A 19036-nucleotide genomic window follows, 5' to 3' on the forward strand; every position below is an offset into this window, starting at 1 on the left:
CAAGCGAGCAGAAATGTAGCCTGGAGCATCCTGGGGAAATGGCACAGGGGAGGGGTGGGATTCTGCACTGAGAGGCAGGAAACATCCCCAACTCGTGTAGGTACATACGAGCCCCGAAACTCCCAGGCGCCTCGCAGAGCGGAATGTAGGCAGAAGTAACTGTTCGCTTACAGGTGGGATGTCTCAAAGCTGATGACTTCTGGTAAGCCACAACAGTCCTGTCATGTCACCTTGGGTCACTGGTGATCATAATTCCTTACTCTAGTGTTTATGATGGGGGAGGTGCTAAAATGGAAATGATTTATTAAACGATTTAGCAAAGGATATTCTGAGCTGGAAGTCCCAATTGTTTTTTATTGCACACTTCGTTTGTTTAAATTCAGCCTAGGAACAAAAGCTGTCCCTAAAGCTGGAGGGGAAAGCAAAGCTTTGCTTCAGACTTCCAGCTGGGGCCCCAACATAAGAAGGACGTGGACCTGTTGGAGCAAGTCCAGAGGAGGGCACAGAGGTGCTCAGAGGCTGGAGCCCCTCTGCTGTGAGGACAGGCCAAGAGAGCTGGGGCGGTTCAGCCTGGAGAAGAGAGGGTCTGGGGAGACCTTATACCCCCCAGTACCTGAAGGGGCTGAGAAGAAAGCTGGAGAGGGACTTTTTACAGGAACATGTAGTCGTAGGACAAGGGGTAACAGCTTTAAAGTGAAATAATGTAGATTTAGATTAAATATGCGGAAGAAATCCTTCCCCGTGAGGGCAGCCCGGAGAGGCTGTGGGTGCCCCATCCCTGGCAGTGCCCAAGGCCAGGCTGGACGGGGCTGGGGGCAGCCTGGGCTGGGGGGGGGTGTCCCTGCCTGGGGCTGGGGGTGGGACGAGGTGGCCTTCAAGGTCCCTTCCCACCCAAACTGTTCTGTGATTCTATGAACTGTATCAGCCAATGTGAAACAGCACTTTGTCAGTGTGCAACTTCCCATCTTACCTAAAGTGTTCTTTAAATATTATAAACTTGCAGAACGTTCTTCCCATGAAAGGTGCGCTGAAATGGTCAAATAGAAATCTCAGGAGGTCTGTGACTTTTCCTTTATTTACTATAGTCTGACACAATGGAGCAAAGCATTCCACCAAACAGTAGTATAACTTGATTTTTGGAATTGCTGAATTTCACCAATGATTTTCCCCAGATACTGCAGTCACGTCAGCCATTTATTTGTACAGGCTTTTCAATTTGTGCCAGTCGTTGTGCTGTTTCAGTGTTGTAAACACAGTTGCTATGTCTATGTCACATTGTTGAAATAAGAGGGATATTTTAATTTTTTTACCTCAGACTAGAAATTTTTAGGTGACGATTATTCAACTTGCTGTAAAGCAGCCTATGAATTGATGGGTAATCTTTCCTAATGCAAAGCTTGTTTGTCAGTAAGAATTATTTCACTGGCTACTTTGCTTTGGATGAGCTGTTAATTTACAGCAAAATAAAAAAGTTTTTAAAAAATCTTTTCATAGTAAATTGAAAACAAAGTTGTTTAAACGCAGTTGAGGTATCTGTGAATATTCACATCAGTAGCCAAAAGCTCTTCACTTCTAATGTTGAAGCCAGCATTTCCATAGTGTTTATACTACTTCAGAAACTTTTGCTTCATTTCTTTTATTTCTGCAGTGATACAGATCTGTAGCAATTGTATGATGGAAAAGATACTGGAGAAATTATCTGTGAGCAAGGATGAGTCTCCCATGTGATGACCATTTTTGCTTTCACGAAACATAACTTATGACCCCGGCTACTTTTGTTCTGCCTTCAAATTCCCATCTGATTTTATCTTTCTCTCACTTGGATGCGAAGAAGAAAAAAAGAGCAACTTGTAAGCTGTCACTGCTGTTACCATACTGACCACAGCCTGAGAATGACTTTTTGTAAATGTTGCTGATTTGGAATATTTCTGTCTGTCTGTCTTTCATTACACATTTTATGTGTCCGTCCTATGCATCAGGGATTGTTTGTGCTCAAGAACAGGATATTCCTCTTGCTGTTCTCCAAGGCATGCTGATGGGCTGGCATCCCCCACCAGCGTCGATCCCAGACTGTTTTTCTGTGAAATGACTTGGTTCCTCTTGGAACTGAAGTCACCAAAAAGACACTGCATCAGCATAGCACTGTTGTGAGGACTCTACGTGCTCTCTTACAAAGCCTAGCAGAAGTGTGGGGTATTGTGATGACTGCTAATAATCAGCAGTGGATCTGCAAAGCTACATGACTGAGATGGAAGGGAACAGAAACGTAACTGGGATAAAAAGTACGTCTCTTGAATACAGTACAGCCCATCATCAGCCAGCAAGGTCATCACTCAGTCCTGGGCAGGACAGATCTGGTTAGAGAACTAAAGAGGCACCACCTTTTCCTACCCCTGCAAGTGCTGCTGCATGCCCTGGTAAAAGGTTTTGGCAGATTAAGTCTTCACTCCTTATAATTATGAGAACCAGTATATGGAAAACACACCTTTTGCTTTCTTACTAGAATATTCCAGTTGTGGTTTTTTTAAAAAAAATTTAAAAGGATACCAGTTCCCTACCCTCCCACTGTACAAAGTCTCATCTCTGGTTAATACTCTTCACCCGTTGCTGCAGAGAGAAGGGGCCAGATTCTGATATCCTGCACAAGCATTATCCCGGTGTCCTTGAAAGATTTGCTGTGGTGACAAATGGTTTCTCTTCGTTTCTGCCAAGCTGAGAAAGGCAGGGCAACTGAAGGGCATCATTAAATGCTCTTGATGTGTCTTAGCAATGTAAGGCCCTGCTGTATCTTAGGGATCTTTAGAGGTGATGGCCCAGGTTTACTGACCCTTACATATGCCACAAGGTACAATCAAAACTATTAAGATGGACGCATGTAAAAAGTTGAAATCATATTACTTCAAGTCACTTAGCATGTTAAACCTGGAAGAACCGTGCATTGCTATCAGCAGTACAGGGGCCTGTGGTATGCAGTGCTGGGGCCTTCGATCCCACCTTTCCTGGGGAAAGGCAGGAACTTCAGATCCAGAAATGCAATGCCTTTCACTCTGTAGACCTGGAAGTCACCCGCAAGCAAACTGCTGTTTAGGATCTGTGATGATGCACTCTCATAAGCATAACAAGAAGCAAAGTTGGCATGAAGAAACAATCAGTTTGCTTCATTGAACAAGTAACTGGGGAACAGCGTCACGATTCTGAAAACAGAAGCCCCAGGTCAGACACATCTGAAGGCTTGTCCATGGCTCCTAGATAAAGCCATGTCTTGGTATTAGTAAAATCTTTCCCTCTCTTCATAAAGCTTGGTCATTTTACAACTGTCTCAGAGAGCTGCCCCATTTGTCACACAGCTGGCACAGCGCAGTGCCTGGGACATGGCAGCACAGATACGTGTTCTCCCGTGCCTGGGAATTCTTACGCAGGCAGCGAGGGACATTTGCTACTGCTTCTTTCTCATCCATTCTTAAGTCTGCCTCAGTGTGCACCATCCCTGTGGCCATGCTTCCGTTTACAAGTAAGGTTCACAAATTCAGCGTGTCTGGATGTAGCTCATGGAGCTGGGGGGGGCAGTGCCTGAAGGAAGCAGCACACTGGTTCAGGAGCCCACGGCAGCAGCCTCCAGGGCTGTTAATCCAGCTGCTCTGACCAAGCGAAAGACCAGTTTGTAACAGTTTCGGACAAATTTCACTGAATTTATTAAGCTCCTAAGGGCTATGGTGGTGTAAGGGGAGATCATCCCTCCATCCGCTGTTGCGCGCTGTGGCTTTGTAACACACACAGCAGCGTGGGCTGGCATCGGGCATGCGGTGTCCTTGGTCACGGAGCTACGAGTCACCTCTCCTGAACAGGCAGAATCAATGTCTCTCCGTGTAAGCATCCCGGGTTTGAAGTCTTGTGGTTGTTTAACTCTATTTTTAGTATGACCTAGAGAGACTCCGAGGAGGAGGCAGGGGTGGCTGGTAGAGCAGTCAAGAGTGCCCCTGTCTGTGTTAATGCTGGTTCTCCACAAGCAGCAGGTTTAAGGGCTCGGGTTCACACGGTTTGTGGCAGTTGTTGAAAGCTTTTCCGAATTCATCTTCAAGTAAATTTCCTCAAGCCAAGTGAGCTTAGGGGCCAAAATTTTATTCTTTATATAAATGCTAAGGTGTAATTGTCTAGACAACAAGTAACTGTGGCTTGTTTAAATTAGTTGAGCAAAAAGCATCCGTTATGTCCTGATGCTTTGCAGACACCTGAGCAGGATTTCCTAGAATCTGGGGGACATCTGTGCTTTTTCTGCTTCTCACGCTGGCCAATTAGGAATAGTGCACACAGCGTTTCTCTCTGCATCTGATCTCTCCTGCTGGAGGGAGTGAAATTACCAATAAACAGTTGGCTCATAGTTGTATCTCAAGGACAGGACATTCTCCCTGCTAATTGGGAGAAAGGGGGAGAATTCTTCTGACCAGTTTCAGAGGGCACATGTCTCAAATCATGAAAGCATAATCCCCTAATAAATCCAAAGGATTCTTGCTCAGAGACATTTAAGCACTTAGAAATGTTTCCTTATAAAGAAAAGCTTATAGTATGCCTCCCAGATGCCTACTACTACCCTTTGAAATGTGACAAAGACCCTGTGGGCACAATTCTCTGCTGAAATGTCATGTCTGTGCCGTGGTCCCCACCGTAAATCTTGTGGGTTTTTACAGTGAAGTCTCATGCACAGAAATACAGAATATGCATCAGAGACTACATTACAGGTAGAGGAGGCAGGCTTAGCTTTCTATTAAAACAAAAATGGCAAATACTGAATAGCTTGCAGGAGTCCAGGAGCTTGCATTTTCTCTTTCATTGCTAAGTTGACTTTAGACCAGATGATCAGATGAGGGACTTCACTGGTCTTTATGTGCCATCGTAGAGTTTTCATTTCTCTAATTATTCTGAAGTATCGTGTAGTTTTGGTTTTAGTGAAAGACTGCTGTAAGGGTTATTTGAGAAAAAGTATAGGTTCTACAGTGACTCTGCCTCTTCTGCAAATTGCACCTTCTGCCCCTGATTTCTAATCCTGCGTTATCCACAAAGAGTTTTGCTCAACTGAGCATGCACCCTTATCTCCCATTGTTGCTCCGGCCACGGTCTCTAAAGCATAGTTGATGACCTGTTTGTTGTGATCTGGTCATGCGTTTGCGTGTTTTTATCTAAGTTGTGTGAAAAGGACTGATCTGAATGTCATTAAATATTTTCCTGCGCACCCTGGTGTTCAGCATGGTTTGTGGCTGTAGCAGCCAAAGAGGTTTCTCTGTCACTGGAAGGGAAAAAGGAAGTCGGTCCCTCAAAACTGAAGGTGCTGTAAAGTGATCGCATCAACTCATGACATAAAGGAGAGAGAGTTTGAGAGCCTAGTGGATTTGTTTCACATCATGGCAGTGAATTTATAGATGGGAACTACATTTGATTATTTTTTTTTCCTTAGTGCAACTCATTTTTGTGTCATGCTCATTAGATCAAGGGGGCCAAGGGCTGAGCTTTTTTACAAACTGTCATGCAAGTAGGAGAGCCAGTGCCTGACCCCAAAAGATCGCAGGCTGAATGCATTAGACTCATGAAAGACTGGAAGGAAAAGAGGTACAGAGAGAGAAAGTAACTTTCCCAAGGTCATGTAAAATACAGTCTAGACTGGCAGAGTCTAGACCGTACCATAATTCTCACGTCACTAGCCCTCCCCGGGTTTTGGACGTTTTGCTGACAGTAGTTACCCAGGTAGGGGTCCTCGTTGTGAGTTGGGCTCCAGAGAGCTGTAGTCTCTAAGCATACATTATTTTCACAACAGTAATATTGTGACTGTGGCTAACAAAAGTAAAGCATTTTTTCAGCCCATCAGCACAATCGAGAGATCAGTCTGTAGCCTCTGAAAACGAATTTAAACAGCACTGCCACTATCAAATGTGATTTGAAGTGACTGTATATTTTGTACCTCACTTCACAAGGCCAAGATGATGATGATGATGATGATATCCTGTATTATCTGTAACATGACGAGGTCATTTCTTGCCCACTCATGTTTCTGGACATTTCAGCTAGGGCAACAGTCATTGCCAATGTCAAGTCTAGTTCTGAAAGATCTGTACCAGCTTCCCCATAATTTTTATTCCAGTAATTGAAATGCTTTCGAATCTGAAAAGAGATGGGCAGTTTTCAAAGTCAGGAATAAGAATAGGGGTTTTCTTTAGTTTTGTTGTATTTTACCAAGATGAATGGTTGCATGGGAGAAATATGAAGAAAATTTGGTGGGGATTTTAAAAAGTAAGTTTGGACTGCACTGCAAATACGCATTTTCTGTGCCTGCCTAGAGATCGGCTGCTGAACTCTGCAGTCAGCTCTTTCATGGGTTCCTGGAAGATATAAATGACTCTTCGTTAGACCATAAATTGAATATCTTCATGTTAACACATTTGTATTTCCTCTCTTCTTTTTTTAGATTGAATATAAGCTTTGCAATGGGTCTGACAAAGAGTGTGTGTCTCCAACAGCCAAATTCACAAAGAAGGAAACACTGAAGGTATGTGCAAAGCAGCCAAGTCAGCATCAGCTGACTTTCTTTTGCAAAACAAGTAGTACCTTCCAAACAAACCATTGGGAACTACTCTGAGTCATTTCCCAAGACTCAGAGAAGCCTCTGACTCTTCTAGGAGTCATTATAGGCCAAGGGCATTCACAGGCTTTATATATGGGTAAGATTATGTACTGCAAGCAGAACAGGTCAGTGTAATTATTTCACGTTGTTTGTATGTTCCAGAGCTATTGGGCACCTCAGGAGGATTGTAGTCTTTCAATTGGTCTTGTTAGGAGGGGTATGCCTAGGCAGTCTGAGCAAATTATTGCTTGAACACTTGCCTGTCTACCAAACCAAAAGTACAAATAATTTGGTTTGGATGAAATTAGATTTAATCGGTTTAGTTTCAGGGGTAGGGACTATTGGGTATTCAGTCTCTTTCCATTACTCCCAAAGAAAAGCCAGATTAGATTCTATTTAGTGGAACTTCAGGAACAAAGGAAATACCTGCTATCTTGTTACGCTTTTGTTCTTTCTTGTGCTCGTTTCTGGGGAACCTGTGCTGGGTCAAGTTCTGTGTTATATGTGGCTGTCCTTAATGCATTACGTTCTTTCCTCCCTGAAGAAGGCCATGATTACAGCTGCTGTATTTTCTCTGTTCTCAACCAGGTACAAAAAAAAAATTACAGACAGGAGAAGAAAAGAGCTACCAAACAACTCTTCAGTGCTCTAAAGGATCCCAGCGTAGTGATCACAGCAGACTGGCTGAAGGTATTTAATACAGACTACTGCTTCTGAGGGCTGTAGGAAAAAATAAGTGAGAAGTTGTCGATGTGTCTGAGACTTGTACTGGCACTTTTTTTGATTGGAGGAAGACTGAATAATTTTGAGTTGAAGTTGCTGTAAAGCCATACCTAAATAACGGCTAGAGAAGTGGAGTTATGGGGAATATTTACTTTCCATCTTAACCTAATTCAATCCATCTGTATCATGTTCTGAAGTAGCAACAAGGTCTCAAAAAGTGCATAGTACAAAAGGAAGTGATAACGTTTCTTTCTTTCTCCCTCTCTGAAATTGGAATCTGCTGGCCTCTTCTCATAGATTTGTTTTTGTACTGAAGGGGGAATAGACAGACTAACAGCCTGGAAATGGGCAGATACAGCTCGTTCTATATACGGTTGGATTTTGTGTTGTCACAGCACAAAACGAAACATATTGGACCTGATGACAACTGTAATTTCTTCTTGTGCAAAGACTCAACTAGTGACAGCTTCTCATTGAAGTCTGAAACTTTGTATGTGCAAAATAAATTTGGATTGACGTTGAGAGACCTTACCTTTGAGCACTGTTTTTCTCCTTGTTTGGGGCCATTTAGTCTTCTTGACTAATAGTGAATTGATTGCCCCTTTTATCGTGACAAAACTTGATTTCCAAACATCGTCAAATAGATAGCTCTAAAAATAAAAAGTAATGTGGGATTTCAGGAAACAATACTATCGCATTCGACCGGTGTGGAAAACCTCCAACATTGTTCTATGAGCAGTATTAGAGGCCAGAAAAGTGAGATGCATATGGTTTATTTGAGAAATTAGATTGGCAATAAAATGTGTCCAGAGTTTAGTGTTGTTGATAGATAAACATAGAGATACTTGTTTTTAATATAAAATGCCTATTGCCTGTGGCTGGAAATTTCTGGTTCAGCAACAAATAATGCTGGACCACAAAAACAGAACAGTGTCATAAAATTTGAAGTTTGGCCTATGTACATTGAAGATATGAAGACCTTAGGCAAAATCTAACCTTACTGAGAAACTTCCCCATTCTTAAAGCTGTTATCTTTAATATACACTATCAGAGTTAATGTTTTCTGTACAGGAGAGAGAGTGCATGGAGTAAACCAGCCGGAGAAAGTGCTTTTAAAAATGGGGTATTTGACAAAACCCATTAACACCTCTCTTATGCAGAATGCTATTAAAATGACTTATAAGTCAAGTTAGACTAGCTATAACATTTTTCTATGCAATGTTCTAATTGGAGTGTCTTCCATGATTATTAACAAATCACACTCACATCAGCCAGCAGTGCTGGTTGTCTAAAATATTAAGCGAGCTGCTCACACTAAGCCAGTAATAAAAATATGAAGATTAGATTCTGATAGCCAGATTTACAAGGTCTGGGATTTTGCTATGAGAACCATAGGACTGCTCAGATACTGCATTGTGTTTTCCTAAGTGCATCGTAGTGTGGCCTTGGGAGAAACGTATACTGGCAGTACTGTATAAGTACTGAATAAATGCTGTTTCTCTTTTAAGGAGCAACTTAAGTGCAATTTTTTGTTCCCTCCCTGCTTCCCTCCAGATTCGTGGGACTCTGAAGAGCTGGACCAAGCTGTGGTGTGTTCTGAAACCAGGAGTGCTGCTGATTTATAAGACGCCAAAGATCGGACAGTGGGTTGGGACAATCTTGCTCCATTCTTGTGAGCTGATCGAGAGACCCTCCAAAAAGGATGGCTTCTGTTTTAAACTTTTTCATCCTTTGGATCAATCAATCTGGGCTGTAAAGGTAACAAGCCTGATGTGTCAAACAACCTCTTCTGGGTCACCAAAGAGTCTGAGCACTAGTATTAGCTGGCATTGATATTACCTAGATTTGCAGTAACTCAGTTGCTGTTAGTGATGGTGAATTGACTGCATCAGAAGATTAAAGACACCAAAGCCTGGTCATAATATGACATCAGAGGAATGTGGTGCATTGTGAGTAGTTACACAAATGTGTCATTCCTGGTGTATAGATGCATGCATAGAATGAAGAAAGGGGAAACACGTTAGTGCAGGAAAAAGGATCAATACTTAGAAGCTATATCAAGCCATGGCCAACATCTTTAAAAAGAGATGAGATGTAAACCTTAATTAACTGACTTCTGCAAAACAAGGATACACAAAACACCGAATGCTTTGCACAGCACTGTAAGAGGGCTGGCAAAGTGACAAAAAACAGATTAATAATGTGACTTTTTTCTCTAGCGCCTCTGAGGTTTGCGTTTGTTTGTGATGGACTTGGAACTCAGTGGTCTGCTCAAGCCTTGATGGTTCCAGAAAAGTGTGACTTTGGATAGGTTGCCTTAGTTTTCTCTTCTTTGAAATGGAAATAGTGAGGTTTTCTCCCCTTCACTTTTGAGTTGTTTTTCAGTCGTGTTGTTACTCACAGACTGAAACAGTCTATTCCTATACACACACAATAACTCCTGCAGTGACCTCTGGATCTCCCTGTAATGCAAATGATTAGTAATTTCTCACACTTCCTAAAATAACTCCCTGCAAATTGGAGAGAGCTGCATTTCTTTTTTTTTTTTTTTTCCTTTAAAAATAAGCAAAATGAAAAAAAAAAATATTATCTAATGCCTATAAGCAAAGAGCAAGACCCCAGTACCTCCTGAGAAGCATGAGAGCAACATCTCTTGGATACCCCGAAGACAAAACTCAAATGTTCTTGAATTCTTGTTTCCCCATTAAAAACAGTGACTCAGCAGAGTTACTGCAGACATAAATTCTCTAGGAGACATCACCGGTGTAAGCAAGGCATTACAAGCTAGTGCCTTGCTGCAAGGTGGTCAGCAGAGTAAATCTGTTTGGAAAGACGCATGTGAAAGCGATGAAGGCGTTTGTCATTGGCATCAGAAGATGTAACAAAATGGAGGGGAAGCCCTGTGGGAGCAGATCAAAAGGCTAACTCCTGCTCATCCCTGCAGTTAATCGAACAGTTCTAAACACAACTGTACAATCACTGTAAAAAGTCTTGCAATTTTTAATACGGTAGGAGGAGAGAATTAAAATTAACCTCAAAAACCAGGGGTAAGAACTGCTGTTTTCTGACAGTAGCTCAGCTCTGATCTCTGCTTAGATGCAATGCTTTTGCTTTAAGTCCCAAAGGTTTCATTGCTACCTTGCTTATTCAGTTTTGAGAGTTCTGATGCTTTTTTAAATCAGAGCATGCACCCCAGAGAGCTGCTGATCATTTGCTGTCCCTGAACAAAACAATTCCTTGTGACTTGACAGGTCAACTCAATTCTGCTGAGAAGGACCGTCAGGTGAAGTGGTGAAAAAGTAGAATCAAAAGTGCAGTCAGGTACGGAAAAGTAGTGTCTCTGACACATCTGAAGTGTTGTGCTAGAATGCCCTTCCTTTGATACGAGTCATCCAAAAGCAGGAGGAGCTTTTATCAATATGCCTATGTATCTGAGCGTGTGTATGTATATCTAAATCTTGTCGCTTTTTAGAAAATATATGACAGAAATAGGAATTAGTGTATTAAATATGAAGGGAATATATCTCTGAAAACATTCGTGTACTAGAGGAAATCCCAAGAGATTTTAATTTTAAAGTCAAAGTAATACGCTAACTCATTTGAGACAGATATTTAGAAAGTTAACATCTGAGCTGCGTAGTAGGATATTCCCTGAAACCTGAACTCAGCGTGGGTTGTTATGTGTGGTAGATGCTTTCAGCCACAAGGTGAACACCAAAATACACATCAAGAAATCCACCAGTGAACTGCTTGATGTCGGAGAAGCTGTCTGCACTCTGACAACAGTTTTAAGGCTAAAACTGCTAAAAATACTGTTTCATTTTATGTCATTTCATGGCCACCTTTTAAAGCAACTGGAGCAGAATTGAGTGATCTACACTGGTTCTGTATAACGGTGCAAAGAAAGCCTATTTCTCGTGAAATATAGATTAGCCTGAGCTTAAGCAAAAAGCCCAAGTTACTGTCCATCACAATAGAAATAAGATCTGGCTAAACAGCTTTCCCTTTTGGCTAAAATGGCTTGTGAGATTTTCAGGTGTTTTCCAGACTGGAGTTGATGGTCCAGCTTTGACTCACATCAGTGGACTTGCAGCTAACTCAGGGTAACTGATGAGCACCTTTGTACGTGTTGGCCTGGCTGCTCAGCAGTTTTTGGATCTAACTGCAGGGTTCAGTCCTGGAACAAATGTCTGGTTCAAGCACTGCCCTGCGCATTTATAGTTGTGCTAGCCAAGTAAGTCTGATGGGCAGGCATTTAACTCCGATTCGAGCAGGGCAAAATTTTGGGGTACCTTTCAAATGGCAGGTAGGTAAGCTGTAAGACCATTACTTATAGTTGAAAGCTAAATATTTGCACCAGGGAACCGTTTTTCCTATAAAACTCTCAGATGTCTAGAGCTATCTTAGAAACATTGCTAAGGGGAGAGAGTCCTTTGTTCTACACTGCTTCCCTGGCTTTTCAGTGCTTTTATCCTGAAACTCCTGCACAGTGCAAATGGATTACACCTTTAACCTGTTTGCTCTGCCTGGACCTTTGTAACCCAAGACCAAAACTGCCAAAGTCTCAAAATCAGCCAGCAGTGCAAGCAGCAGTAGAAAAGCTTCCCCCTCACGCTCCGAGTGCTGCCGCAGAGGCCCTTTGTCCATTGCGTGAAGGCGGCGGGATCCCACGCTGCTTCAGGGAAGACACTTTTTGCCAAGATGACTGCAGGACACCTGGTGACCAGCGTGGGGGTGTGAGGGCCTGTCCTCTTGCTTCGCAGAGGGAGTACAGGGCTATCGGCTGGCGGGGTTTGCTCAGCTGTCCCCCCACAATGTCCCGGAATAGTTCATTTTCCCTTTGAGCTTGCTCAGAAGCTGCTGAGCAGTGTGGTGTGGGAAGGCGTTCATTGGCTGCAGCTTGTCCTGACATTTATTTAGAATGCTAAATGAGTGGGGGTCTGACCCACTGAATCTGGGAATATATATAATTTGAATTTTGCTGATTTTAAGAACTTTTGAGTCATTCCTTTAAAGAAAAAGTTCTAGTAACGGGCTTATGCTGCCACGTTTACAGTTGTTTGTTGTACTCCGTAGTATAACACAGTTAGTTTCATCTTCGTCCTTACAGTTATCCATGGTACTGTTGATGAAAGGGATTCTTTCCCCTTTTTTAAGCTTTGTTTTAGGACTCTCCAAAACTAGTCATGCTATCTAAAACAGTGTGAGTCCACTCCTTTTTCCAAAGCCTAATCAGCATCTGTTTGATAATGCCTTTTGGGTCTCAAATCAAATGTAAAGACGGGAATGATCTCAAGATGATCCTTTCTTCACCCTGCTGTCTAGAGGCTGCAGCTGAGCTCTGGGTCCTAGTGAAGCAGGGAAAACATTAACTTTTAGTGAGAGATAATTGTCTTGGAGGTCTTAGACTCTAAACAGGCATGATGCTCAAATGCTGGGAGACAGAAAGCGTTACCGTCTTTGCCGTGCAGATGCAGAGCCTCATTTTCTCTGTGGAGATGTTGACTTTATTTTTACGGCCTACTCTTCTTTTCCTCTTCTTTCTGTGGGAAACAGGCCACTCCATGTGTGTCCATGCCTTACTGTTGAATATGTTTCCAAAGTGACCTGGCTGCTCCTCGTGCTTATCCACATGCCTAAATGTCTGTTAAAACCTCATGTTATTCCTTCCTTCCCTTTCTTCCCTTTGCTCCATTTTTTTTCGTAATGGTTCTCTGGATCTGTACTGTTTGGTTGTGGGTTTTTCCTCCAACAGAGCAAATACCAACCTCTGCGCTGAAAACACAAGTAGTGGTGTGGCCAACAGCTCTCAAACACCCTGCTCAGCTGCCAGCTACCGAAAGGGAAAATGCCATTGGGAACGACGCCTGATTGCGTTAATGTCACTAGTAATGTCTTAAGCTGCTCTGTTCTGGTTTACTAATCAAATCTCAACTTTGCCAGTCCTCGCTATTAAGCCTTTAAACAGTCTTAATTTTGTGAACCTCTTGTGGGAGAGGGGAAGGGAAAAAGAAGTGAGTAACAAGGATCCCGGTTTCTCCTGGCAGCAGCAGAACCCTGCAGATGTGAAGAGCAGAAGCCAGGCTGGAGACTGTTGTCTTCTCAGCACTGCGTCTTTGTGGCATACACTCAGAGACGATTTGGTGCTTGTCCTATGCTTGCACTCTTCTGTTCTTTCCATTCAAACCAAACTCTTTGGTTTTCTGGGTGGAACTCCGAAACAAAAATCCAGATGAAACCACCATTTAACTACCAGACACTTGCATACCAGAGCAGTTTTCGGTAGCAGTTTACTTGCTCACCAGCTAACGCTAGGGAGGAGGCCTTCTTGCAGGGAGCGGAATGGAATGCTGCAAAGGCCCGTGTAAGGGAGGAGAGGCATACTCAAACTGCAAAAATACGTCTACAGATTTTCGGCATTGTGTGCTATTCTCAAGAAACTCGGGGAAATATTTATTTGAGCAGACTCCCAGTTCCACCCTGCAGTTGGCATAGTGGTTCTGTGAGTATTGGTGACATTTTCTGCTCTGCATTTATTTCTGTCATGATGTCTGCATATTTGAGAAAGGATCTGCTCTCATGTTTGTTACAAAGTGAGGAAGAGGAGGAGCTGAAGGAGGCTGGGTCACTTTGGAAATGCAATGGAGGAGGAGTGACTCCTATTTATTTCAGCCAGGTTGTGGCATGAAGTCCATGCAATGGGAGTATGAAGCTCTGCTCACTGGGCACAGGAACTGCATTTTTTAGCAGCTTCTGGAGCTCGAAAGAGGGAAAACCAGGGAGGAGATCGAGGTGGGAGCCTGTGGTTCTGCTCAAAGCAGTGCCTAATGCAAGATGGACTCTGCCTCCCTGGCAGCCATTTCTGGAGGGTTATGCTGAACGGATTGTGGCAGGATGTTTACCAGACACTGTAATCTTTTTTTGCTACAGCTCTTAAACCAAAGGCAACATAAACAAGCAAAGCCTACTTTTGTTAAAGCCTGAAGGGGCCGTTACCCCAGGCACCACAACGTAATGTTCTCAAAGGGTCTGGACGTACAGGTGAAGGGGGCTGCATCCCAGCAGCGTGTGTCCATGCTGGGAGACATTTGGTCCTGAGTCTGTGGTTTTCCCTGTCTCCTCCTTTCCCACAGACAGGTTTGCAGGATGGAGTTTCCCCTTTGTTTCCTTCCAGAAAAGCTGTCATTGCCTCTCTGCTAGAGGCACTCACAGCGCAAGGTGTGGGTTCTGCCACGCTGCCAGGCTGCAGACAGACTCAGTGCGTGTTGTGTGGAACATTCTGTTCAGGTGTTGCACAAAGATGGCCAGTAGAAAATATTTGACTGTTTTTGTCCCAAGCAACAGAAATGAGATTCTTCCATTCCTGAAGATCTGAATAAACAGAGTAGGTTTTGGACTGAGCATTGGTTAGACCAAGCCCCATTTACGTCAGAGTTCATTACTGCTTTGGAGTTGCAGCAGCAATATCATGATTACTGATGAGTCTATAAATTACTCCATCTGCTCCTTCCTTCTCTCCTATCACAAACATACACACTCTGCCCAGGAAGGGTAGAACGACGCTGAACAGGCCGTTGCATCTTCTGTGCCTTACATCTTTTTGTCTGGGTGCATTTCCAGGGCCCAAAGGGAGAAAATGTTGGTTCGATCACTCAGCCTCTTCCCAGCAGCTACCTGATTTTCAGAGCAGCCTCTGAATCGGATGGTAAGTTTTGGTCTTTGTTTGCCTTCTCCGGATTGCATGCCCTGTGCTAGTTAAGAAAATAGGTTGATGCAAACAAAAAGGCACGTGAAGGAAAAAGTGGCTGCTCACCCAGCTTGAGATGCCGTTCATTAGCAATGGTCGGAATAGGTCAGGCATACTACAGGCACAGTTCGCGTTCCTCGGTGAACGGCCACCTTTCTGGCCACGTGTGTGCAAGAAAGACTTGGGCTTGTAGCTGGGGAAAAAACACTTAAGTCAGTATGTATATAGTATACTAAAGGATGAACGGAGTTGATCCCAAAATTGGGATGAGAGAAGGGCTTAACTGTTTCCTCAGTTCAGCAGAGACTTCAGTGGGTTTTCTGCCTATGGCTTATGCTAGGTAGCGATCTGTTGGAGGAAAATAATACAGTAATACTGAAGAACCGCTGATAGATCTCTCTCAACCACCAGAATTTTCCTGTCAACTTGCTGTACCATGGTTTACAGTGTAGCAGGCCCAGATGCTGGTGACTCCACATGTAAAATACCATTCTGGGAATTCACAAAATTATGGAAGGTAAATTTAGGTCAATACATAACAGGCATGCCAGCTTGCTATGTGAAAATCTCCACAAATTACTTTAGTGGACCTAAAAAATCAGTGATTTATAAGTAGATAAGAAGATTAAAACTCATTCCATTTGACCTTCGGTGTAATTTTTTTTTTTTTTTTTCCGTAGTGAATTAACCCAGGCTGTTCATTTTATGGATATTTTTCACCTACCTCACCAAGGGTGTTCATGTAGCCCATGTGCTCCTTTGGGTCTCATCTAGAGTAACTTTCAAGGACACAAGGATTTTTTTCAAGGAGCACAGTGGGCTTTGAAAGCGGTGTCCTGATCCAGAGGTTAAGTTTTAGATTCTCCTAAAGGCTGGGAATGGGACAATGCCAAGTGCACATTTGACATGGCACTCGGAGTAGGAGGAAACCTTCTTTCGTTACAGGCTGGGTGTGCTTTTCTTCCTAGTTCTGTGCAAAGAGGGCTGTTGATAGGGAGAGATGCCATTTGGACACTCAAAGCTGCTTGCAGGTGCCAGTGTAGTGAAATGATACGAAGATAAGTGGAACTTGTAGAGCCGTAGAAGCACGTCTGTTTCTTTCAATGTTATGCTTTCATAGCTTATGGAACATTACAGCTTATTTGTGTAATGAAATACAGGATTCCAAGCCGGCTCTGATTACCACCTGTCTAGAAAAGGATAGTTTGATACAATAGTCTCTTGGAGATAAAAAGTGCTGTTGGGGTAGAGCTGCTAAGTTACAGGCATTTCAAATCCTGAATATACAGATATCCCACAGAATAGATATATGAAACAGTCCCACAGAGTTCTTAGGCACCAAATAGCTTCAACTACTGTCTGTCAATCCGTATGTTCCAAATTATTATTTTTTTTAGAGACCCATGTAACTTGTCTTTCCATTAACTTAATTAGAAAGTGTGCAAAGGGACCAATGTGGTCGTTGTATATACTCAAGAGAAACTGCTGTCTCATAAAGTACTTTTTTTTCCCTGGCATTTCAGCTACCTTCTAAATGAAAACTTTCATTCTGGTGGAGCCCTAATGATCAAACCTTAAAGCCAGCCTGGTAAAGAGAGCTGTGGCTGAACTTCCACTTTCTCTTTTACAACGACTGCCATAGGTTAGGTTGAGTAGAATAGTTTTAGATTTGTTCTAAGTAACCTTGCCCATAAAGGCTCCCAAGCTAGCAATAGCTCCCAAGACATCATCAGAGGTAAGACTTTTCTAGTGTAATCTCTCTCTCTGGGTCACACAACGCCTGCTGAAAAAGCACAAAAGGGACCGTATCTGGGACGTGAGAATTTTCAATATTTAAATGCCTGCGGGAAGCTTTGTGCCCAGTGAATTATTACATGTCTCTGGTGTCATAAAAGCTTAAAATAGTGAGTTACTGAAACATATTTTAAAGCCAAGATATTGGCCAAGATTCTTGGAGAGCATGCAGAGGCCAGACAGATCGAAGTAGAGTTAGTTTAGGATTTAGTATGATTTTCCTGTACTGTGCTGGTTCTCTATAGTAGGGTCTTCAGGTTAGATGGAAAGCTAATGTGATCAAGGGAAGGAGGAGGAACTGTGATACCTGTCAATCAAATGTCATAAACACGTATGTAGAAAATAACTAGGTCTTTGATTAAGGGTGAAATAATATGTGCTCTTGAATAGCACTAGTGACGCCCTGGAGCCACCTGCACAGGTTTGGAGCACTCACATTATGCCTGGTAGATCCTCACAGTCTGAGGAGGTGACGTGGAAGCCAGCATGAAGTGAAGCTTTGGGATGTGTCCATTTAGCAGTGGGCTTCACAAAAAAACGTGATACAGTACTGCACCAGAAATGCTAGCATGAAAAGTGGTGTAATTTTCAGCTGAATGAGAGTATTTGACTTCTGAGGTCAGTGAGCTGTGAGAAGTGGCTGTACCTTGTGCAGGAAGGGAGGGATGCGAGTCGGCAGGCAGGAGCCTGTACCAGCTGATACACTCAGGACAGCCTCCCTCCCAAACACCGGAGCTGTCCTGGCATCGCCACTGTGCCATGCTGCTTTGGTTCGTCAGCCTTTGTGGGGGCAGTTTTGGGGGTATCTGCTCCACTGAGCGGTGTAGACAGGCTGACAAACGGCCAAACACATGGTGTCACACTCAGAGGTGAGTGACTTAGGAACATTATTAGCGTCAGTAGGTGGTATAAAACACATGCAGCCAAGGACACAAGGAATAGAAACTGTTACATTTAAAGAAATCTGTATAAACTGCAGCAAATTAAGGCTTGTACTTTGCAATTAATACAATTTGATTTTAAGCTCAGAAGACACTACTGAAATGGCTGTAGACTGTTACATAGCTTTACCTGTTGTAAAGAGGTGTCTCCAAGAAGGTGTACCCGAGTTTGTTTGGTTTCTTTAGCGCACTGAACAAACATAGAGGATGCAGTTCTGGTGAAGAGAGGCAGGAGCTGAAGGCAGAATGAGCCTAAGCTCGCTGACACAACTGGGGCAGGTGGAATCTCTTCCCTAGCATAATGTTAGCGTATATTTGTAGTATGTTCACATCTCCTCCGTAGATGCAATATGGTGTGAATCTACAGCAGCTCTGAGGAGGTGTCCTGACCATCTTCTTCCCGTGTTAGTGGAAAACGAACCACAGAGCATTTGGTAAATTTGACATTAATTCATAGAGGCCTCTGACTTACTGGGAATATTGAGTTGCAGCGTATGTTAGATGTACAGTTCTGCTATCCGGGCAGCTATATCATGATCAGCAGCTCCATGTCCTACTTCTTCTCTCAACATTTCAGAATGTCTTTCTCCCCCTCTGCTGTACCATCTGTGACAGACTGTTGGCAGGATTTAAGGTCCTGACTTCTGGACAGCCTGCAGAACCGCTGCCAAGCTACAGGAGATTTCACACTCGGAGACCACAGTAGCAGTCTGCTTTATGATGTGTTTTAAAGACACGTGGAAGGTCACGTCAGCCTACAGGCTCAACATGTACAGGCACAGGGTCTTTCTTTCTTGGCAGTTTCGGAAAAGAAAATTGCTTTTTCCAAACCAGTGACTGTATATGCATTTCGGGTTTGTGCTGATTCGTGGCTTAGAATTAGTAGTTTAAGCCTGTCCCAAGCTTCCCGACTGGACCGTTCCAGAGCTGCCCCTGGGATTTCCAAACCAGTGCTCCAGACCTCCTAAGCATTTTGAGTCGCCTGCTTAAATCTCGTAGTGCGGATCTCCACCTTGCCACGGGCAGTGCCACCGAAGGGGTTGCTAGAGCAATTCGAAGTGGCAGATTACCAAGTGGTAAAGGCTTAACAGTGGAACTCTAAACCACACTTACATTTTGTTCCCTGTGTCTGTCCTCTCCTCCAGGCGTGCTTTGGGTAGTCTCTGTTGCCTGATGTGGATGGAGTTGTGTGGAAATCCTGACGGCCTGGCTTACAATGTT

At 43.3% G+C, this 19036-nt stretch overlaps 1 protein-coding gene across 4 annotated transcripts in view; it reads left to right on the plus strand.

Moving 5' to 3' along the window:
• The window catches only part of OSBPL5 (oxysterol binding protein like 5), a 186438-nt gene that overhangs the window by 130730 nt on the left and 36672 nt on the right, over nt 1–19036 (plus strand). For all 4 annotated transcript variants that reach the window (XM_040608711.1, XM_040608710.1, XM_040608712.1 and 1 more), the window contains 4 exons: nt 6455–6535; nt 7199–7300; nt 8888–9091; nt 14954–15038. In XM_040608711.1, coding sequence (XP_040464645.1) covers nt 6455–6535; nt 7199–7300; nt 8888–9091; nt 14954–15038 — 472 coding nt within the window. The remainder of the gene's footprint in view (nt 1–6454; nt 6536–7198; nt 7301–8887; nt 9092–14953; nt 15039–19036) is intronic.

Source organism: Falco naumanni, chromosome 10 (assembly GCF_017639655.2).
Source record: "Falco naumanni isolate bFalNau1 chromosome 10, bFalNau1.pat, whole genome shotgun sequence".
Classification (NCBI taxonomy): Eukaryota; Metazoa; Chordata; class Aves; order Falconiformes; family Falconidae; genus Falco; species Falco naumanni.